The sequence below is a fragment of the Stegodyphus dumicola genome, chromosome 2, assembly GCF_044657685.1.
Source record: "Stegodyphus dumicola isolate Sdum_Otavi_A_Nest chromosome 2, ASM4465768v1".
In the NCBI taxonomy this organism is placed as follows: Eukaryota; Metazoa; Arthropoda; class Arachnida; order Araneae; family Eresidae; genus Stegodyphus; species Stegodyphus dumicola.
In genome coordinates this window covers 278,429,447-278,454,430 of record NC_140769.1, presented here as the reverse complement: position 1 = coordinate 278,454,430, position 24,984 = coordinate 278,429,447, and the positions used below count along the sequence as shown (strand labels likewise).

At 36.2% G+C, this 24,984-nt stretch overlaps 1 protein-coding gene across 1 annotated transcript in view; it reads left to right on the top strand.

Moving 5' to 3' along the window:
• Positions 1-24,984, top strand: part of LOC118184723 (uncharacterized) — a 585,346-nt gene that overhangs the window by 388,287 nt on the left and 172,075 nt on the right. The window contains exon 5 of the mRNA XM_085812207.1: positions 10,473-10,616. Within this exon, the coding sequence (XP_085668333.1) occupies positions 10,473-10,616 (144 nt within the window). The remainder of the gene's footprint in view (positions 1-10,472; positions 10,617-24,984) is intronic.

The following is a 24,984-nucleotide window of genomic DNA, read 5'->3' as shown; positions in this document are numbered from 1 at the left end:
TTGTATTTAAATTTTTGTAAATTGTTCTAATGTAGGTATTTTAATCCAAAATCGGACTTTTTCTGAAATAACATACTAATTTTTTTTCCATATTTCCATTCTACTACTCAAATGACGCCAAACTACCAAGTTTTGTAAAAATCGCAAATGTAGGTTTTAAAAGATTAGCTCTCAAAATTTTAACTCCTCCATGTCAATTGAATTTGGTGTATATTTGTTAACATCTCTTTTTTTTTTTTTTTTTTACACTTATTTGATTCTTCCTTTCACATTTCGAAATTTAGGTTCATTCCAAATAAAATTCGCCAATTTTATATTTAAAATTTGTATTTTTAGATAATTTTCATAAATTTTTCGAAAACATTTTTTGAATTATAACTTATAAAGTGTTTGCCATCATCTTACAGTAGATGTATTTAAGTATACCTGCAAAAAATTTTATTCAAAATTTCTGAATGTATGCGGGAATTAACTTTTGGCGCGTTATGAAATTTGGCGTGTTTATTACATGCGATAATAACGAAAATGTGGTTTACGCACTTTGTTAAAATTATTTGAATGTATGAACGATGACTTTTTTCCCGCTCGTGGGTAATGAAAAAAAGATAAATAGTTTGCCATAAATTAAAAAGTTCGCCAAGTGAATTTATTCTTGGCGTAAACTGAAAAAACAAATGCGACAAGATAAATTTTTTAATTTCTCCATAACTTGCTCACGAAAAATACAAAATTTAATATCTAGGCATAATTTCAGTAGTAAACTCGAAGTATGGAAAAAATTGGTATTTTTTTTTTAAGAAAAAGTTCAATTTTGTGTCAAATTACCTATGTTAGAACAACAATGCTATATATAAATCTAATATATATCCTAAGTTGCGCTTTGAGACATGGAAAAAGCAATTTGAATATCGTCCATCGGCGCAGTAAAACGAAAGGTATAGAAATTTTTTTTTCGCAGTATGTATTCGAAAATTGATGACTTTAAGTGCTCTCATTTATGACAGTGCGAGAAACATATATACACATAGTTCTTCATTATTTAATAGTAGAGATAAGTACTCAATAAAACAAACTGATTGTTAAAAGTATGAAAATAATAATGTAATATAATATTAAACCAAACGGAATTTAAAAATGCAAATATGTAAGATATAACAAACTACGATGGCTGCTTTAAAAAGTGATTGCGACCTCAAAATTAACTATTCTAGATTTTAAATTCTCCCCTCCCCCTAAATTTATTTTTTCTCCCAAATTCGAGATCTTTCCATGTTACGTAACAAACTAAAATTAACCAATCACAACTTAAAGTACTTCTTGCATCTACTAGGGATAAATACTGCTCGTAAGTAACTACGTCATTCCATTTTCTTAGCTTTCGCCACTACTGGCATATGCACGTTGCTATGCCCACTTACCAAAATTGACGCCGTATCCTCTTTACCCGTGTATATAGAAATTATCGTATTTAATTATGATTGAAAAATACCCTGTCTGCAGAAATAATCTAACATGAATTATTATTGCATAAAGTTGTGTTTGGAAAGGACCACGTCTGAAAGTTATTGGTTTATGCATCCATTTATATAATCGAAAATACTATATATAAATATACAGTGGTGACCAAAATTGTGGACACTTTTGGAAATTTTTATGTTTTTGAACTTTGTATGCTTATAGAAAACGTTACGTTTCACAAAATGCAAACTTGTATATATCATTTTAAAGAGAATTTATTACTGAATTCAATACAAAACACAAAATTCAATTATTTGCAATACAAAAAAAGTTAAACGATAATACTTATCGATATACATTAGATAGTGATGATTGCAGTGAGATATCAGTACTTAGTAGTAGTACCCTCTATTTTTGATTACAGCTTCACATCGACGTTTCATTGAGCTGACAAGAGTTTTAAGCTCTTCTTTCGTTATTACATGATGCCAGGAAACAATTATAGCCTCAATTAGTTCCCTTTTATTTGATGGGCGCCTCATTCGGACAAGAGTTTTCAAACGGTGCCACAAATTTTGGATAGGATTGAGGTCAGAACTGTTTCCTGGCCATGACAACAATTTAATGCTCTTGGTACGAAACCACTCTTTCGATATTTTGGCCGTGTGGTAAGGAGCAGAATCCTGCTGAAAAATAAACAAAGCATTGTTGGGAAAGAGATCTCTGATGGAAGGTAGAAGTTTTGGTTCTAGAATAGTGTCAATGTATTTTCTGGCATTCAGTATCCCATCGATGACATAAAGGCGACCAATACCATCTGCTGACATGCATGACCAAATCATAACACTAACTGGGTTCTTCACAGTTGCTTGAATGCAGTCAGGATGTAGCTATTCTCCTATTCTACCTCTTACATATTTTCGTCTATCACTATACCGAATAACGATATCTTAGTTTCATCACTCCATATAACATGTGACCACTGATCATCTGTCCAATTAATGTATTTCTTTGCCCACTGTAGTCTTTTTTTTTTCGTTGCTGAAAATTAAGATAAGGCTTTTTTCGTGGAATTCTACCTCTCAGTCCAACATCTGTTAATCTTCTCCTGATTGTTCTTGAACTGACAGAAACACCAGCATCATTCAGATCACTTCTGATAGCAGCTGATGACATTTTTCTATCTTGGAGACATAGTCTTTTTATTCTTCTGTCATCAATAGATGTGGTGCACCTTTTTCGGCCTTTTCCTTCTTTGTTTTTTATTAAATTTGTCTCCTGATATCGTAAACGAAACTTTCGGACTCCAGATGTAGTCACTGAACCACCCACCTGTCTCACAGTTTCAGCATAGGAAAGACCACTTTCTCGTAACACAATAATATTACATCTCTTTCTAGGTGTCCAATGTACTCTTTTATTTGATGTCATTGCTTCTTGACTAAATATTAAAAATTTTTACAAAAAAAAAAAAAAATCTGAAATGTTTCAGATTTTAAATTACGTCCAAAGGGGCGTTTTTTAACATTTTGTGTGTTACCTTTCTCTATTAAATATCATGTTCCTCGCACTTAAACCATAAGATCCAGTGCAACAGCAATATCGCAAAATAGTTTTAAAACGAGCATATCTTTAGAATTTCCGATACAGAGACTCACGCGCTGGAGATATGTGTGTGTGTGTGTGTATTTAATTATGGCAAAGCACACGAGGGCTATCTGCCTAAGGGGAGGGATGCCTTTCGTGGAGGACTTTCTAAGGGAAACTGGCTCGTATACACGTTACACATGGGGAAAGCCACGAAAACGCCCATGCAGCCAGCCCGTTCGCAGGATTCGAACCTCGGACCGAACTACCAGTGTTCAGCGACTTTACCGCTCGGCCGCTGCTGGGCCACGCGCTGGAGATAAAAATGTTTTTTTTTTTTTTTTTCTGCACAACGTTGCCATTGCTCGCTTTGAAATCCTTGAGTTTGTTAATCAAAAATTCGTCAAAGTTTTAAAAAATAGGAAATCGATCATAAAACAAATTTCAAATTTCAAATTTGGTCTTCCACATGCTCATATTCGTTGGAGGATTACGTTATTCAAAATTCGATGACTCTATGTACCGTTGTTTTATCACAATACGAGAAATATACATACATTTATGCAGATTTTTCATTATTTAATTTCTTCAAATATAATGCAGGACTCTAACATTTTGTGGCAACAGTTTGAAAAGTGAACCGACATTTATGAGTCCGACGTAAAATGCCAAAACGAAACTAATAGTCCTTCGGGATTCAAATCCCTTTGGACTAAAAATTCCTACTTGTAATTGCAGTGTATAAGAAACAGGTCCTCCTTCTACAGAACAAAGCAAAATAATGAATTGTTTCAAGTATAAACATGATATCAGCTTCTACTGGCAGTTACTCACATTTGATTGGTTCTCAGAACAAGAACAGGGATTGGCCAGGAAAGCTAGACATTACAAACCACTTCATAAATGTGGTTTTTATTTATATTAAAGTACATATAACTTTTTTTGTATTGCATATAATTGAATTTTGTGTTTTGTATTGAATTCAGTTATAAATTCTCTTTAAAATGATATATACAAGTTTGCATTTTGCGAAACGTAACATTTTCTATAAGCATACAAAGTTCAAAAACATAAAAATTTCCAAAAGTGTCCACAATTTTGGCCACCATTGTATTGTTACGAAATATAAAGGCGCGGTAAGATAGCTTCCCCGCAAAGCAGTTTTAGGGTTGCCATAAAATGGTAATAAAAGGCCGGGTTGCCACATTTGGCGAGAAATTGTCCATTTGGCGACAAAATTGACAATATCCCATGGACGGATGGAGAACCTTCTGGAACGAATTCTTACCGGTTTAGCCCAGACTATTCTCGAACACAAGCCGAAAGCTATATAAACCCTGCTGGTCCGCAGTCAGTGAGTATCGAGAGGGCGAGTCAGAGTGCCTCGTCTAGAGTGCGAGATGGTCAGTATCGACTTGCTGCCTTGTCTAGCGAGTCAATCCCTACGGAGTCGATCGAGTTGACAGCCGGGCAGCGAGTGCCGAGTGGGTCGTCGGGTGCACTGAAAGAGTCTCTTAGTGTATCGCCATTAGTGCATCGTCGAGAGAGCGTGTTGAGCTCCGGGAAGCGTAATGGCAAAATGCACATTCAATTGATCAATGTTAAACGAATTTCGCATACTGCGCATGCCCAGAAGAGAATTTGGCTTTACTTTGGTACAATTTTAAAAGAAGACAAATACGGTGTGTGGTTGATATTCTGTTATCTGAGCGTAAACAGTTCGGGGATTTAAAACTTGTTAGGTTGTAAGTTCCTTTATTATAGAGGGTAACTATCGATTGTAAACTACTCAAATTTTCGTTTAAGAATGATTACAAAACAGGAAACATTACAGGATATATTAGCTGAATCTTTATTGAATATACTTGTCAGTAGTAAAAACAATTGCGTATGGTAAATAACTATATGTTCCATTCGTATATACTTTAACAAATTAAAGAATAAATCCAGTTTAAATGACTGAATTAAAGTCAAGGAAATTATAAATAACTGATATTAAATATAACGTTTATGAACAAAATAAACCAAAATGAAATGAAACAGATATAAATGCATTAAGCACAAATAAATTTCGGTAGTATTGTAATTGTAAATAGTCGATAAGAACCTACATGATGAACAGGCTGCCACGCCAACGTGCACCACTGAGCATGCGCATTAAACGAAATTCGTTAACATTATTCAACTCAATGTGCGGTTTGCCATTACGCCTCCGGGAACGACTGAACCGAAGAGTCGGGAGCCGTGCTCTGTGTGTCGTCAAGTGCATCGCGAGTTGTAGCGTGGAGAGTCTCGTGAGTACGTGGAGTTCCAAGAACGACCAAGCAGATTCGGGAGCTGTATTCTGGTGCTTTGCAGTGAAGCTGTCTCCACCGTCATTGCCTGACAGTGTCGCTGAACGTGTCAGCTTGTTTATAATAGTTCGAAGGCTGTAAAAGTGATTTTGGAGCTATCTGATTAATACCGGTTGCTAAAAGTGTGCTTCGATACTTCATCAAGTGTCGTCGTTATTCACTCCAAATCTACGAACCCCTTACGAACGTGAAGGAAGAAATTAACGCAACAATATATAAAAGTAAAAATAATTGTGAGAAATTAAAAATTCCTAAAACTTGCGCTAAAAGCTGCTAAGTAATAAACCAATAATTTCTTATTAGAAAACGTATTTATATATCACCTCCAAGGGAAAAAAATTTAATTAAAGCTAAGACTTGTTAGAAACACTTAAAAAATCTACTTAAAAATACTTACTTTTGTATGTATTTTTAAGTAGTTTTCCAAGTCAGCATCCCACGTTATCTAGACCTATTGTAGTAAAAATTATTTAAAATCTGTTGTACTAAAAATTATTAAAAATCTGTAAAGAAAAATACTTTGACCGTGAAATTTCCAAATTTATAATCCAAAGTACTGAAATGTAATCCAAAGTACCGAAAAAGTAGCTATTGTTATTGATCGCAGATTAATTGATTTGTCAAGAACAAACCAATCCACTATCAATTAACAATAACCAAATTAAGTGTGAGTGTTTCGTCTTTTTTCAAGTAAGGATGAAATTCGTTATTTTGTTAGAGTTAGTTTATAAGTTAAGACTAATACTCAATTATTAAAAAGATATTGATCTACTTAAGCCAAAAAAATTTTTCATCCTAAATAATTATTGCATCCTAAATAAAATCTAAGATGAGTAAGAAATTCTTCTTAATTTAAGGTATACTTAAGAGCTGAATTAGATAAGATCCTTATTTTAGAAAAAGTATACCCACATATTCCCATAGTATTGTAAAAATTATAAAAAAATTATCGATATTTGTACAAATTAGTATATATAGAAGAAGACATTAATAGAAAAAAGTATATTATTTCAGATTAAAACTTTTTTTAATAATCAAACTCAAATATGTATATAATATATATAGTTGTAATAATAAAATTCCATAGTCAAGAATACAATTAAAATTCTAACTGTATGTTCTTTTAATTTTTAATGGCGACGTTCTCTTATTTGAAAGTACGTGGAATTAAATCCACAGCCCCGTAGTCAAGTTGTTTTTCCCGCCTTTTCTACACGTACAGTTTTACAATGTTCTCGAGATATTTAAAGCGAACTGGATTGGCTGACGAGGCTGACGTCATTTCTTGGAAGCTCCGCCTTTCCAGAGGCTATAAAAAGACTCGCAAAAGGAATATCGGGGCTTTTTCTTAAATGTCACGATGCAGTAAACCCTTCTTACAAAATATTATTAGTAGTTCTTTTTTTATTTACTCCGGAGATCAGATTTTTGTAATTGCTATTTTTCTCCTGAATAATAAATAATGGATCCTGTTTTTTAAACTTATCGTCTGATTATTTAAGCTACGACTAATTTATGATTCTTCAGCATTCTATTTATTCCGCACAAAAGCTGGTACATCACATATATATGCACAGGAGGATTCCAAAATCGTTGTATTATCTTGGAGGGAAGGCACAGAACAAAGATACGAATAATATCCATTATTTAGTCATAAATACAGAGTGTCTCACTTGAACTGAACCAGGATGTTTACAAGAACTATTCAAAATTCCTACATGTTTGACAGCGTCGATGGAGGAACTGGTGTGTACCGCCAAAGATGCCAGGAATTTCACGCATAAATGCAGTAGCTAATGATATTCCAGCAACGAGATTCTCTATTAAGTCAACTGGTCAACTGGAGTCGCATAAATAAGACTTCTCAAATATCCCAGAAAAAGTAATCGAGGCTGGATAAATCGGGAGATCGGGATGGCCAAAGAACTGGTCCACCACGGCCAATCCATTTCGCCATAAATGTACCATTCAGGTAATTGCGAATATCAGGACCAAAGTCGGCTGGAGCCACATTCATTCATTTTTCGTGAAAATTTAAAGCTTAAAATGTGGACCTTAATAATTAGTTTATAATTAATTGCATATTATTAATATATCTTTCGAAAGATTACAAAACAAAAGAAAAAATACGTCTAAAGAAGCCTTTTCTAGCGTTTTGTATGTTACCTTTATTTATTTAATATCATGTTCTTCGCATTTAAATCATAAAATTCAATTCAACAGCAATATCGCAAAATAATTTAAGAAGAGCAAATCTTTAAAATTTCCGATACACAGCCTCGCTCACTGGAGATTTTTTTTTTTTTTTTCCCTCACAGTGTTGCCATTGCTGGCTTTGAAATTGTTGAGTTTTATTAATCAAAAACTCATAAATGCTTTACAAAATATGAAATAGATAGTAAAACAAATTCCAAATTTTAGCTTCTAAATGCCCGTATTCGGGTGGAGCCGTACGTTATTCAAATTTTGATGGCTCTAGGCAGAGCCGTGCGTACATATTTTTTCACCTGAGGCAAAGCGGTAAATGTGCGTCCCTGTAGACAATGCAAGATTATTTATTTACCTATTTGTGCGGGGGGGGGCAGAATAAATAAATAATACTAAACGATGTTTCAAAACATAACATTATACAAACACGCACAAAATATAACTTAAAAAATCATGAGTTTTAAAAATAAATTTCTGCATTTTTGATAATGTAGATAATTTAGCGCCCTGTATATTTGTTCACTTGAGACAAATGCCTCATCCTCGTCCCAGCCGTGGCTCTAGGCACAGTTGTTTTATCACAATGCGAGAAACATACATACATTTATGCAGATTCATCGTCATTTAATTTCTTTAAATATGATACAGGGCGATAATATTTGGAGGCAACAATTTAAAAAGTGATTCAGAATTTTAAAGTTTTCGGCGCAAAATGCTTCTGGCCTAATAATATTTAAACTATTTAACGATAATTTTTACTTCCTTGTACGAAGTAAAAAGGAAGTATTGTAATCGCGAAAAGTTTCAGGTAGCACATTTCAACGACAGTATCCATTATGACCGCTATCGAATGCAATTTAACGATGTTTTTGCGTGATATCTGTACGTAAGGACAGAATAAAATACTTTTTCTCAATATATATATATATGTGTGTGTGTGTGTAAGATAAAAATATATGAATCAAAATTATAGATTAAACTATAATCATTAATTCTTCCTCTCTATTCTAAAATCGTAATAACTTCTTTGCATTGCGTCATTTCTAGATCACTCTATGATCGGCGCAACTCTGATGACGTAATAATTAAGAACTGAAACTGACCTTGTAAATCAAAACTTTTCTCTTCGCGTGCTTCCATCTTTCATAACTACGCACTTTCAGCTTTTCCTCTCTGCTGTGCTAAGATGTAATATCGCTGGCTTGCTTTCTATCTCAACAATATCAAAAATGTAAATCTTCTGTGGAAAGGCACGACTACAGTGCCAAGTGATTGTGGCCACAAATATCAATTGGAAATAAAAATGGAATTAAAACTGCCTCGACTGCCAAGTTCTTTACATACTACGCAATCAAAATTCTTCTTCAATATGGATCTAAGCACAGATCGACACTGCTCTGTCTTTTTTCCTTGTGCTTTTATTATGACATATATATGTAAAACTGCTTTAAAACGAATTCTGAAGAGAATTTTTCGTGGCGTCTGTACGAACGTATGTACGTACGTACGTACGTATCTCGCATAACTCAAAAACGAGTAGCCTCAGAACGTTGAAGTTTTGTATATAGGACTGCTATAACATGTAGATGTGCACCTCGTATTTGGGTTGCAATCGGCCGCACCAAACGTATATAAATATATTTATATATATATCCACTCTGTTTCCCGGCTCAGTGATCTCAGTTTCTTTACTCTTACACGTATGTTTGTAAATTGTACATTTTTTGCTTGGAAAAATGATTGAATTATGTTGTTCTTATCTTCCGGTTAAGGTTTTTATGCCTTTAGTAAATCTGTATGCAATATTTTTAGAATTATCAACAATTTTATTGTTTAAGTGCCGCTAAGCCTAATAATTTTTTTGATGGCAGCCATTGCTTCTTTACATTTCAAACGGCAGGATAGTGGATTCTTTTGCCAATCTGGAGCAACTTAGCTTCGCAACAACGAAGATAACGCCTTCACTTATTATTGCGAATTAAATCATACTTAATCTTTTCTGGAATTTTTTCGAGGAAATAAGTGTTTAAGATTTACTCCGTAATTTTTAATACAAATATTTTGAGTTTTTATGTATTTTTGCCTTGTCGCGAAGTGAGAACTGAATCAATTGAATGTGAAATACTCAATCGTCTGTGAAAAACTGTTTTTTTTTTTTTTTTTGTTTATTTGTCTTGTTTGCTTAATTTCTTTTATACACCGTTCTAGCTTTATTATAGTATTTGAATAGGACATGTGGAAACGATTCGATAATTCTTTAAATGGTATAAATTTTGTGCATTCTGAGTTATAATATGAGCGAAATATAATACTGTTAAGTGAACCTAGCGCCAGAGTGTCGCTATGGTAAACAAATAGAGTGAATTTTAAAGAACTCATTTATTCTATTGTGGCTGTAGGCGAAGTAGATTTAATTCAATCCAATAAGTTTAAATGAAATGCAAGAAAAAATGCGTGTAATTTAATATTCCGTACAAGGAAGTCATGTGATGTACACATCTGATTTTTAATTTAATTTTAAGGTTCAAGTTTTTTAAATTTTAATTTAGCTGAATTCCCACTTTAAGAATAAAAGTATAAATTGCTTGCCACCATTTGAGAAAACAAACTTAATGCGTTTAACAACAAATACCGTTTCCCGACAAGAAAAAAACTGCATGGCATCACATGTCAAAAGCACGCGCGATTACTTTGGAGTAAGTTTCGGCAACAAATAGCTTTGAATCCCAAATCACGTCATAAAAACTCACCAATCGAATGATCTAAACTCAGAAGAGCCATACATAAAACATGAAAGCGGGCATCCAAATGTAAATCGCTCTTGTTTTTATCGGCTAACAGATGTTTGTCTCTTCCTTTCCCCAGGCATTTGGACAGCAACCAATTGCAGTCGGTTCCGAGTGGGAGTCTCAAGTCATTACGGAGATTGCAGAAATTGTGGTTGAACGGAAATCAGCTGAGAGAAATCCCAAGTCAGGCTCTTTCCCGACTGCCTGAACTGGAAGCCCTGTAAGTATATATATCTTTCTTCATTTCAAATGGGATTCTAGTTAAATGCTGGAGTTTGACCGCTGTGAAAGTTAAATCTCGTTATCATTCATCAATTCTGATGTCAGTCGTTTAATTTATTCTCTCATGTTTGTATATGATAACTGCCTTTCGTCGGTAAATGTTTTATATGCTTTCTGGCGTTTTTATGAATTTAACTTTTTATTTCTTGCTAATGAATTAATATTTATTTCTATCTCTATCTCTGCATATATATAATAGCGTCTGTCTGTATGTCTTTCGTTCATACTGCGCATAAACTAATAAACCCAGGGCTACAAAATTTGAAATAGAGGTGCATCTAGAGAACAGCCACTGTACCTCGAAGCGATTTTTTTTTAAAATTCGAATCAGATTTATTTTATTTTACCTTTTACAATAAAATCCCATCATTTTGAATAGCTTCATACTTTTAGAATGTGGTTTCGGCAACAGTTCTTCATTCAGCTGTTACTGGACTGCTGGCTGTTGAAAATCATCATTGTTGCCACTTGGAAAAATCAGAGCGATAATTCTGTGCAGTTTTAAATTTAATGCTTCTCTTGGAAACTGGACGTTTGTGGAGAGAAGTTGTTCTGCAGAGTAAAATTCTTTGCAGTTTTTAAATGTAACGTTTGTTGTTCCCGAAAGGAATTTTGAATAGCTTCATACTTTTAGAATGAGGTTTCGGCAACAGTTCTTCATTCAGCTGTTACTGGACTGCTGGCTGTTGAAAATCAGCATTGTTGCCACTTGGAAAAATCAGAGCGATAATTCTGTGCAATTTTAAATTTAATGCTTCTCTTGGAAACTGGACGTTTGTCGAGAGGAGTTGTTCTGCAGAGTAAAATTCTTTGCAGTTTTTAAATGTAACGTTTGTTGTTCCCGAAAGGAATTTTGAATAGCTTCATACTTTTAGAATGTGGTTTCGGCAACAGTTCTTCATTCAGCTGCTACTGGACTGCTGGCTGTTGAAAATCAGCATTGTTGCCACTTGGAAAAATCAGAGCGATAATTCTGTGCAATTTTAAATTTAATGCTTCTCTTGGAAACTGGACGTTTGTCGAGAGAAGTTGTTCTGCAGAGTAAAATTCTTTGCAGTTTTTAAATGTAACGTTTGTTGTTCCCGAAAGGAATTTTGAATAGCTTCATACTTTTAGAATGAGGTTTCGGCAACAGTTCTTCATTCAGCTGTTACTGGACTGCTGGCTGTTGAAAATCAGCATTGCTGCCACTTGGAAAAATCAGAGCGATAATTCTGTGCAATTTTAAATTTAATGCTTCTCTTGGAAACTGGACGTTTGTCGAGAGAAGTTTTTCTGCAGAGTAAAATTCTTTGCAGTTTTTAAATGTAACTTTTGTTGTTCCCGAAAGGAATTTTGAATAGCTTCATACTTTTAGAATGAGGTTTCGGCAACAGTTCTTCATTCAGCTGTTACTGGACTGCTGGCTGTTGAAAATCAGCATTGTTGCCACTTGGAAAAATCAGAGCGATAATTCTGTGCAATTTTAAATTTAATGTTTCTCTTGGAAACTGGACGTTTATCGAGAGAAGTTGTTCTGCAGAGTAAAATTCTTTGCAGTTTTTAAATGTAACGTTTGTTGTTCCCGAAAGGAATTTTGAATAGCTTCATACTTTTAGAATGAGGTTTCGGCAACAGTTCTTCATTCAGCTGTTACTGGACTGCTGGCTTTTGAAAATCAGCATTGTTGCCACTTGGAAAAATCAGAGCGATAATTTTGTGCAATTTTAAATTTAATGCTTCTCTTGGAAACTGGACGTTTATCGAGAGAAGTTGTTCTGTAGAGTAAAATTCTTTGCAGTTTTTAAATGTAACGTTTGTTGTTCCCGAAAGGAATTTTGAATAGCTTCATACTTTTAGAATGAGGTTTCGGCAACAGTTCTTCATTCAGCTGTTACTGGACTGCTGGCTGTTGAAAATCAGCATTGTTGCCACTTGGAAAAATCAGAGCGATAATTCTGTGCAATTTTAAATTTAATGCTTCTCTTGGAAACTGGACGTTTATCGAGAGAAGTTGTTCTGCAGAGTAAAATTCTTTGCAGTTTTTAAATGTAACGTTTGTTGTTCCCGAAAGGAATTTTGAATAGCTTCATACTTTTAGAATGAGGTTTCGGCAACAGTTCTTCATTCAGCTGTTACTGGACTGCTGGCTGTTGAAAATCAGCATTGTTGCCACTTGGAAAAATCAGAGCGATAATTCTGTGCAATTTTAAATTTAATGCTTCTCTTGGAAACTGGACGTTTGTCGAGAGAAGTTGTTCTGCAGAGTAAAATTCTTTGCAGTTTTTAAATGTAACGTTTGTTGTTCCCGAAAGGAATTTTGAATAGCTTCATACTTTTAGAATGTGGTTTCGGCAACAGTTCTTCATTCAGCTGTTACTGGACTGCTGGCTGTTGAAAATCAGCATTGTTGCCACTTGGAAAAATCAGAGCGATAATTCTGTGCAATTTTAAATTTAATGCTTCTCTTGGAAACTGGACGTTTGTCGAGAGAAGTTGTTCTGCAGAGTAAAATTCTTTGCAGTTTTTAAATGTAACGTTTGTTGTTCCCGAAAGGAATTTTGAATAGCTTCATACTTTTAGAATGAGGTTTCGGCAACAGTTCTTCATTCAGCTGTTACTGGACTGCTGGCTGTTGAAAATCAGCATTGTTGCCACTTGGAAAAATCAGAGCGATAATTCTGTGCAATTTTAAATTTAATGCTTCTCTTGGAAACTGGACGTTTATCGAGAGAAGTTGTTCTGCAGAGTAAAATTCTTTGCAGTTTTTAAATGTAACGTTTGTTGTTCCCGAAAGGAATTTTGAATAGCTTCATACTGTTGCGTGCGTACGGGTTCGTTATGAAATGAATGCACAAGTCCGATGAAAAATGAACAAAAATTTATTATTATCACAACAAAAATGCTTAAATTTTCTCAAATTATCATGCAGTATTACAATATCTCACAGTAGTTTTCTTTTAACTACTCAAATGTCCAATAGAACGTAATTCAAAACAGCTAAAGAACGCTAATCCGCGAATTCGCTACAATCAACAACAGTAGTTTTCTAAACAACAACAAACTAAGCAACTACTAACAAACTGAGATGTTTTCCTCCTTTTATAAGCTTTTAAAATCACGCGCTAGAATTTTCCAGTACTTTCTCGAAATCAAAAAGAGATATTTATTTATTTAACACACGCGCTCTTGTATTTTTAATTTTCCGGCTTAGCTTTCTTTTAATATTCGTCACGCGCTGCACTGCGCGAGAAATAAAACCATTTAATTTCTAATTGAACTAACATTAGCTTTTTAAATACCAAATTCGTAACACTGCCCCCTTCCCAAGGACTGCACGTCCCTGGCAGTACAATCCCTGGACAGGAAGCTAAACTTACAACTGTGGCATAAATGCATTAATAAGCATTACATTACTATAATAAACAACATGAACAATAAATGCAATACATAAAACAAATCAAATGCTATCAAATACTAAATACAAAACAAATACTAAATACAAATCAAATACTAAATACACATTTATAAACAAAAAGGACCATGGTCTGATACTATTTACAATTATTTACATTACGTACTATGGCCATAGTAATGTGCTAACCTGTCGTAAGAGTTCGAAGACTCACGGATCCGAACCATGACGTCATTTAGCCTGTTTAGGATTGTGTGCGAACCATCCCAAGGTGACTGTAAATCAGGCCTGACTCCTTTTCGTCGAATCGGGTTCCACAACCACACCTTGTCTCCTTCGTTGGATCTATGTCCAGCAGCTCGTGTTGTATCTGGTCTTCACTTTCTCCGTCGCCAAGTTCACTCGCTTTCGTGCGGAACGGTGCATCACTTCAAAACGGGCCTTGACATCTTGGATGTGTTCCTCAGGCGATGAAGGCGCATCCGTACGGCGATGAAACAGGCGGTCACAAGGCAGACGAAGGTCTCGACCGAAGAGCATCTGAGATGGAGAATAGCTGGTAGTCTGGTGTTTCTTTTCGACCCTAGCATGATTTCGACTGTTTCTCGAGCTGGTTCTTTCGGACAAAGCGTCGGCATTTCCAGGTGAGGATCCCTTCTTAGGATGGATAGTCATGTCTTCAGATCCTGAAAGCAGTTTGTTGTTTTTCAAGTCTAAGGAAAAATTGTATTTCCTTAAAAAGTCCAATCCGAGTATGCATGGATCTGTAATATCCGCCACATATGCCGTGTGATGGTAGGCGGCACTTCCAAACGTGATGTTTACGTTTAACTTCCCAGTTATGTCGATCTTGTCACCAGACGCAGTCTGAAGGGTAACACAGGATGGCGTCCAAATAAGTTTATCTTTAAACTGTTCAGCTAAATCTTTCCTAATGATGGTAACATTAGCTCCTGTGTCAATGATCATACTGCAAGGAACTCCATCGATATTCCCATTGATGGACAGTCCATTATTGTTGCCACTCACTGTATAAATTTTAAGAGCTTTAAAACAAGGTTTTTCACTATCTGGCAACCTCCGTTCCTCGATATGGTCACTAATTTGTTTACTGCGTTGTTGCTGGGAAATGGTCTTATTTTCCGTACCTCGGGGTCTGCACTTTCTTCGTATGTGGCCTTCAACTCCGCAGTTCCAGCACTTTAGAATTAGTTTCTTTTCACTTCTGTTCCGTCTCAAGCCACTGACTTGTCTGGTAAAATCATCTGCTTTATATTCCGTACCCTGGGGTATTCTGCAATTCCGTCTTAGGTGACCTTCACTACCACATCTCCAACACCTTAGAGCCACTTTCTTCTCGCTCCTACTCCGTATCAAATCTTCGACTTGTCTGGCTAAATCATCTAAACGAGCCATCAGTTGATCCACTGGCTCATGGACTCGCACAGCTCTAACTGGGTAGCGATCTCTACTAGTTGCTTGCTGGGCTGCCTCGAACTTCATGGCGTACAACAGAGCGCTTTTTATGTCCTTTACATCTGCCATTCGAAGAGCTTTCTGTATTTCAGTATCTCGGATGCCGTCGATAAAGTATTGCAAGGACAGGATTTCCCTTGTTTCTGTCGGGCATTCCGAAAAGGCGAGATGGGACAGCCTTTCAACATCCGCGGCGAGCTCCTGAAGTGTTTCGGTAGGCTTCTGTTGACGAGATTTTAATTGGAGCCTGTTGTAGTCCTTTAAACACTTCTCCCCAAAGCGCAACTCCAAGGCGCCGGACAGAGCTTCGAAATCTAACCTTTTGTTTTCGGGAAGAGTCTGAAGGATATCCGCTGCGTCGGCTCTTAGAGAAGCGGCGAGATGACAGGCCTTAGCTTGGGAATCCCATCCATTCGCATCCGCCACGATAGAAAATTGTGTCTTATACACCTGCCAGGAGGTCTTCCCATCATATGTGGATAGCTTCAGAGGTGGACGAGCAGGCATTGGTAAGAATTTAAAATCATCACTCCTGCTCCCTGCCGACGCTACGAATTTCTTTAAAGTATCCATTTCTTTGGCAACTGCAGAAACTCTCTCATCAATTTGTTCTTTTACAGAAGAAACTCTTTCTTCTATTTCTTCTTTCACCGAAGAAACCCTTTCTTCAATATGTCCAACTTTATTTTCAACTGCGTCAATTCTGCCTTCCATAGCTTCAAATTTATTTTCTATTATGCAAGTAATTTCTCTTTTCATTTCTTCTTGACCAGCTTGAACGGCTTTCATTTCGTCCTTAACGGATTCCTGGCCCAATTTCATTTCTTCCTTAACGGATTCCTGGCCCAATTTCATTTCTTCCTTAACGGATTCCTGGCCCAATTTCATTTCTTCCTTAAATGATGCTTGGCCAGCTTCCATCTTTTCTTGGAATGTAGCAAAAGCACTAATGAGCTGTCTCAATTGTTCTTCCATCGCTCTTGTTATTGGCATTCAAACCCCACTCCTGACACCAAAAATTGTTGCGTGCGTACGGGTTCGTTATGAAATGAATGCACAAGTCCGATGAAAAATGAACAAAAATTTATTATTATCACAACAAAAATGCTTAAATTTTCTCAAATTATCATGCAGTATTACAATATCTCACAGTAGTTTTCTTTTAACTACTCAAATGTCCAATAGAACGTAATTCAAAACAGCTAAAGAACGCTAATCCGCGAATTCGCTACAATCAACAACAGTAGTTTTCTAAACAACAACAAACTAAGCAACTACTAACAAACTGAGATGTTTTCCTCCTTTTATAAGCTTTTAAAATCACGCGCTAGAATTTTCCAGTACTTTCTCGAAATCAAAAAGAGATATTTATTTATTTAACGCACGCGCTCTTGTATTTTTAATTTTCCGGCTTAGCTTTCTTTTAATATTCGTCACGCGCTGCACTGCGCGAGAAATAAAACCATTTAATTTCTAATTGAACTAACATTAGCTTTTTAAATACCAAATTCGTAACAATACTTTTAGAATGAGGTTTCGGCAACAGTTCTTCATTCAGCTGTTACTGGACTGCTGGCTGTTGAAAATCAGCATTGTTGCCACTTGGAAAAATCAGAGCGATAATTCTGTGCAATTTTAAATTTAATGCTTCTCTTGGAAACTGGACGTTTGTCGAGAGAAGTTGTTCTGCAGAGTAAAATTCTTTGCAGTTTTTAAATGTAACGTTTGTTGTTCCCGAAAGGAATTTTTCCGGTACATTTAAAACTCAGACGAAGGCTGGCATCACAGCTGCTAGTATATAATAAAAGGAAGAATCTGTGTGCGTCTCTTTCGTTCTTGCTGCGGGTAGGCTAACAGACCCAGGGTTACGAAATTTGGTACATAGGTGCATCTAGACAAGAGCCAGTGAACCTCGAGGCGATTTTTTCAAAATTCAAATCATTTATTTTTTTAATTTTATCTTTTTTTTTTTTTTTTTTTTTTTTTTTTTTTTTTATGAAATCACATCATTTTGAATAGTTTCATTCTTTTAGAAATGTGGTTTTGGCAATAGTTTTTCATTCAATGCTTTGTATACTGGACTGCTGACTGTTAAAAATAAGAGATAAGATATTTATTGCTTATTTCACTGTTTTTAAGATACTGAAAAGTTAGCATGATTTTCTTGGCAAACTTGAAGTTGGTTAATTTATTCATTAGGATAATTAATATTTGCATTAAGGGTATTAAGCGTATTTCTCATTCATTGCTTTGGATACTGGATTGCTGACTGTTTTCTCTTGAAAATATGAAATTGATTGCTTATTTCATTGTAATTTTTTTATATTCTGTTTTAATTGTACAAAAGGTTTTCCATGATTTTTTTAGGAAACAAAGTTCTTAACTTCCTTTATACCATTTGAATTCTTAAGATTTTGCAGCGGGAAGTTGGTTAATTTGTTTATTATGATAATTAATATTTGTGTTAAGGGATATTGCTTATTTCATTGTAATTTTTATATATATAATACATTTTTATCGAATTTGTTTCTCCCATAAAGTCGTTCTGCAGAGTAATATTCTGTGAAGTCTTTAAATTTAATGTTTGGTGTTCTCTTTACGCACTTTTTTTGGCACATTTAACGGCTATTTGTTAATAAATAGAATAAAGTTTATGATATTTGTTGTATGATTTCTGTTAAGTAAGTATTTTAATTTAATTTTTTTATCTGCGATTCATGAAAAAGTATTAAAATGTTTAACTACGAGTATCTACAGGGTGTTTGTAAAGTCTCTGTACATTTTGCGAAATACGCTCTAATTTCCATTTGTTTGGAGACCATCTGAAAGAATGCTATTATCAGAGGAAAGAGTAGACATGTTTTGTGCCCGTACCCGTGGAATAATGTAGCAACAGATGCAGGAGGACATCGCAGGCAAATTCAGAAAACGAGTCTCTACCAGAGCAGCTATTAAAACCTTGGTAAACAAACTCAAACGAACTGGTAGTGTTAAAGATGATGACCGTTCTGGGAGACCTTCGATAACGGGTTGCAATCGAAAACATCGCGGCAAAAACATCGTGGAGGAAAACGTCGCGGAGAAAACAACGCAAGGCGAAAACGCTGTGGCACAAAATATCATGAGAAAAGAAAGCAAAGAGAAAAAAAAAAAAAAATCGTAGTTGTAAAGTATCGTGGCACAAAATATCGTCGTCGAAAATAAGACGGTTCAAAAACTTTTCGCAGTTTTAAAACATCGTCGTTGAAAATATCGTGGTAAAAAAATAAAGTACCTACAAATCATGGCATGACGGTAACATCGCACACATGGGTTTTTGAAATCCCATACTGACGTGTTATGTAACTCACTTTCGTCATAACTAACAAATCGACATCCAAAAAATTGATTTGACATCCAAAAAATCGACACCCAAAAAACTTATACATGAAAATGTTAACGATACTTTAAGAATAAACGGAAACAAAAAAAATATATAATTTTCACTAAAACAATATCAGATTAACAAACGTAAAATAAAATAATTTGGTCATTAGCTAAGTAATTTCTATAGAGGTAACCTCATACAGGTCTTTCTTTTTCTTTTCTTGTCTTTCTTATCTTTCTTTTTGTAAACATTTTTAGACAGTATTTTTCGTGAAAAATATCAAACTTTATAAAAAAAAAAAGGTTAATTTATTACTGACCTTTTTTAATTAACTACGTGAATTTAAAATTCTATTAAGTTCTATAAGTTACATTAATTTTGTGATCATTTTCAATTTTTAAATGCTTAAGTTTCCTTCATAGTTTTCAGCTAAAATTTATTAGTTCGTTCAAATATATGAAATATAGAAGTAAAAGAATCCTTCTATCCTTCTTGCACTCCGAAATCGTTATAGGAACATGCATTTACAACGTTTAAAACCTGAAAACGCTTGTGTGCAATGTTATCGTCATACGATGATTTGTAGGTACTTTATTTTTTACCACGATGTTTTCAACGACGATGTTTTTAAACTGCAGAGTTTTCGAACCGCTTTATTTTCTTCTACGATATTTTGTATCACGATGTTTTAGAACTGTGGTGTTTTCTCTTTGCATCCCACGATGTTTGTACCATGAAGTTTTCGCCTTGCGTTGTTTTCGTCCGCGATGTTTTCGGCGGACACCTCGATAACGTCACAAGTTGAGCAAAGCGTACAAGAAACTATTGCGCGTAGCTCTCAGACATTTACACGAAGATTCAGCCGGGGACTCTGTATTTCGCATACTACTGTTTAGAAAACTACGCTGTCATTTAGACAAGGATGGCTACCACATTCAAACTGTGCATAAGCTTGAAGCCAAGGACTGCTGTCTGTCTACGAGAAGAACAGTACCCGCCACAGTGACTGCCGGGTGGCGTCGCTATAACAACAGGGCTAGTATATTTCAAATAGGGGCGAGCCAGGGGTTGCTTTATTGTTATTTTGTTTTTGGTGACTGTTGGCTGAGGGAAAAAGAGTTATCATTCGTCTTCAAGACACCCTTACGGAAAATGCACCATGTTTTACGGCAACGGACAGCTGCAGACTAACTGGCGAGAGGTTTTCTTATGATATGATAGACACACTGTATGCAGCTCGGCAAGCCATGTGTTATGATATGTTGGAAACTGTAGATAATGAGAACGTAACTGAGAATGTTATCTTTAGCGACGAAGCCACATTCCATCTGAGCGGCCATGTTAATAGTCATACTTGCCGAATGAGGGGTGATGAACAACCAAATGTGTTATGTGGGACTCAGGGAAACACACCTAATATAATTGGAATAACTAAGCTCTGTGGACCTTTCATGTTTTCAGAAAGGACCATCACTGGAGAAACTTACCTCGATATGTTGCAACAATATCTTGAGCCACAGATAGAATCAGATGGCATTATTGACACTGTTGTCTACCAGTAGGATGAGACATCTTCCCATTTTGCCATTATTCTGCGTAATTATCTTAATGAAACTTTTCCTGATAGGTGGATTGGTCGTGGCTGTCAATGGCTTTGGGCTCCACAAACTTGACTCTTGGTGGACTGAACTTCCCTAGACTTTTTCGTGTGGGGTGTTGTCATGTCCAAAACGTGTACGAATTTCCCTTAGGAATTCCTCCACGAAGGCATTCTTCGGTTCATTTTAGAGTACCCCTTGGATTATCGCCAAGTTGTTGTTTCATTTATCGCCAAGTTCTTATTGAATTTATGGTAACCTGAGTGGTTGAATGTTATGGAAACCCTGTTATGACGCTGTAGAGACATTAGGTATTTTTTGGAAGCAGGCAAGATGAAAAATTTGCAACGCCTTCGCCGGAAATCGAACCGCGGACCACTCAATTGCGCGTTGAGCGTGCAGACCACTACACCACGAAGGCTCGTTAAGAAGGCGGGAGAAATACTTTATAACGTGGTTGGTTGTAACGCGTGGTTGCGGTGATTTTGACCGATGGAAAAATATTTTGTAAGGGCTTACTTAGGTAAGGATGTTAGTTAGGAAGTACGTTGTTTATTTTTTGCTTTACAACGTAAAATGCCTCCTGGTCGTACGATTAACCTGAAGTTTCTGTACACTTTGGAACGATTGAGAAAGAAAACATCGATTGACTGGCGTGTAAATGAAGATTTAAATGGCTTCGTTCACCTTTCGGTAAATTACGCAGTGAGATTTAAGGATTTCGAAACCGGAGCTCATATCAACACTATGGAATAAAAAGGGATTTTCGAAAGAAATGCTAACCACAGTCCTACAGTACGAAGAATGTTTTTCATTCTTACTTTTGTGTATTAATGATATGGCGACGGCAGTATACAGATTCTAGTTTAGTTGATTTTAAATAGTTTTGGATACTGTTAAGAAATTCTGTGTGTCACACATATCGAAGAAACAGAAATTTTAAAATAAGGTAAGTCTATATTACCTTTTTGTACAGCGTAGATTAGGTAAGAGATATTTCCATTCTTAAATTATTACCCTGTTTGATTTAAAATGCAGTTTATTGAGATTATATATTTTTTGTTTTAATTATGTTACATTGCATTATGTTTTGGACGTCATTTTACTGGGGAGGGCGTTGGACGTAAACAGGAATGGCGCCAAAAATTCGCCAAGGCGTACCTTGAAATTTATTTTTACCCATCCCTTCCCTTAGGCAGATAGCCCTAGTGTGTTTTGCCATAATAAACTAAACCAAACCAAACCTTTCCTTAAGAAAGTAAAGGAAGACAACCAAGCATTGAAAATGCGAGAAGATACACCGGAAATGCTTCATTATCTTTTAAAATTAATACTTAAATTGATAACTTTGCCCTGGACCCTAACATATGTTTAGTGACAAAAATTTAATGCCAAAATAATACTCCTGATTACTAAAATCGCAACACGACGAAGGAAGCGTATGATAAACTTCAAATTCGCATGATACGTACAACGTAATGAGATACGCAAATGATTGAGAATGTGTGCATCGTTACCACTTACCATCGTACTGTTGCGTTTTTCTTCTGATACCAGTTGTTAACGTTATTTTCTGACACCAGTTGTTATGTTATTTTCTTCCTTCACGTTCGTACGGGGTTTATAGATTTTGGAGTGAATAACGACGACACTTGATGAAGTATCGAAACACACTTTATTTATCCAATATTAATCAGGACAGCTCCAAAGTCACTTTTCACAGTCGTTGAAGATCTACTATACACTCGGAACAATCAGCGACACAGCGTTCAGGTTATCAGGCTATCACGGTGGAGACGGCTTCACTGCTAAGCACTAGAGTACAGCTCCCGACTCTGCTCGGTCGTTCTCGGAACTCCACGTACTCTCGAGACTCTCCACGGTACAGCTCGCGATGCCCTCGACGACACACAGAACACAGCTCGCGACTCTTCGGTTCAGTCGTTCCCGAAGCTTAACACACTCTCTCGACGATGCACTAACCGCGATACACTAAGAGACTCTTCGATGCACTCGACGACCAACTCGGCGCTAGACTTCGAGACACTCGCTCAATGGCTGACTCGCTAGACGAGGCACACACACACAGTACTAACTAATTCTCCGCGTACCAGCAGGATTTATATAGCTTTTGGCTGGTGTTCGAGAACATTCTGAGCTAAATCGGTAAGAATTCGTTCCAGAAGGTTCTCCATCCGTCCATGGTATCTCGCCAATTTTGTTGTCAAATGTTACCAAATGGGCGATTTATCGCCAAATGTGGCAACCCTGCCTTTCTTTGCCATTTTATGGCAACCCTAAAATTGCTTTGCGTGGAAGCCATCTTATCGCGCCTGTACGTTTCGTAACAGTACTGTCTAATACTGTAACACAGGAAAGCAGACTCAACATTTCATGTGGAAACCGCTTTTGCTCACAGTTCAACTGTCTTCATTAAGAAAGTTTAAGTTTGTTTTTCGTAAGAAAGGGGAACTTAACCCCTCCCGTGTGCAAATTTGATCGCAAGAGAATTATTATGTGGATTAAGTTATGGCCCTCACATTGGAAGAAATGCAACCCCTATCATACCGAAATGGAATTGATGGTTCCATAAGAACCCGACGGAAAGGAGTAGAATTGCTGTGACACCCACATACATTCTTTGTCAGAAAAGCTTCACGACTAAGATCGTAAAAAAATAGAAAATTTCATTTACCAAGTAATGATGCTAGCTGCTATCAAAGTAGTCCAATTGGCTATCTATACACAACTGCCAACATTTCTGGAGGTCTTGGAAGTAAACAGGGAAATCTTCAACTGCGATGCTGGCAAGCTCATTTGTCACAGCCCTTGGGATGTCTGCAATAATCTTGATGAAGCTTACCTTTCAGTCACCTTTCCACTCACGGAAACAAGAAAAAAAATCACAATATTCTTTGACACGAATGCGTCATCACGTCTGGCTCCATCCAATAGTTCAGCAGAAATTCTTCGTCTTTCCTCTTTCTGTTCATCTGTTAGTGAGCGAGGGACGATTCCATTTCCCTAAATCTTCGCGTAAAATCTTATGACAGACACAAATTCAATTCTTCTGATATCATACGGTCTTCTTGCAATAACTGGATTACACGCTCCACATTTGCGTCGGCATGTGCTATAGACGGCCAACTAGCTCTGGGATCGTCTTGCACTGAATCTCTATCTTCCCGAAACCTTTTGTGCCACTCGAAAACACGACTTCTCGAAAATGCCTCGCCTGCATATGCTTGTGTTATCATATTCCACGTTCCACTATGGGTTTTCCCGACCTTAACGCAGAACTTAATGTTCACTCTTTTCTCACAATCGGCGTCCATTGTGTCACCTGAACGAATGCGACAACAGTCCGAACAGTGTGTTGCTAAGAACAGCTCTGCCACCTAGCAAGTTTGCGTGGAAACATGGACAAGGTCATGTCAAGTAAGAATACATACCAGGTAACCTAAAAACAACATTTGTTCCTTTTTTAGTACTGCAAACAGAAATAAAAACTGTCCTGGAACTTATCTGACAAAGAATGTATTAATGTTCGGAAGAACAAACGCCTTGGACCCATTCGCCTGAAGCTTCATAGAACTATATCACGTACCATAACTCAGGAATGAAATTATTAGGCATAGCAACAAGTGTCCTAATAACATCGTTTTCAGCTTCTTCAACTGTTTGCAAGGCTGACATTACTTTACCTATGAATGATAGGGGACAGGTGTTTGTATCCAGAATGCAATATTGCATGAACGCGTATAGACTCAGCAATGACATGGCGTCAACATTTTAGAAAAAAATCTCTCTTTTAAATTCAGAGCCACGATGGTCCTTTTCCTGTGTGGCTGTTTGTATTACTCGTAATTTTATAACAGTTATTTTTAATTTTGAAACCCTTTCCTTTCAGTTCTTGACTCCCTACCAGAATGAGGTTTTAGTATAGCATTGCATGTAAATGAGGTAGAAGGAGTATTTAAGGAAGGTTCAGCTTACTTCAATAGGAGAGCTTAGGAGTCCAAAGACCGTATTATACGTGTTTTGTTGATAATCGCCGATTAAATTAATGAAGGGCCAACTACGCTAGGTAATTGTGTCTAGCTTCGGCTAAGTCCGTTTAGTATTAGATTAGTTTCTTATTTTCTTAGCTTGATTTAAGAGCCCGAGTAGAGGCTTTCCTGTAAGCCCGAGCAGGGGCAATAATTTCTTTGAGTGAATAAAAGGGTATTTTAACCCTTCTCTGGACTTTGTCGTTAAATACTGGAACTCAGCGATAAGTTGCTACACTGTTCAGTAGGTTCCTATACGTTCAGCATAGACGAAGTAACATTATATGGACCACCGTGAGGACCAGTTGTACTGGCCGTCGTCATATTGACTCAACATTTAATGTGCCTTTGTTAAGAGCCCTGATTTTGTTGAGTATGCAAATCCGTATTCCACCAGTCAATGTAGCATTCGTAAAATTATT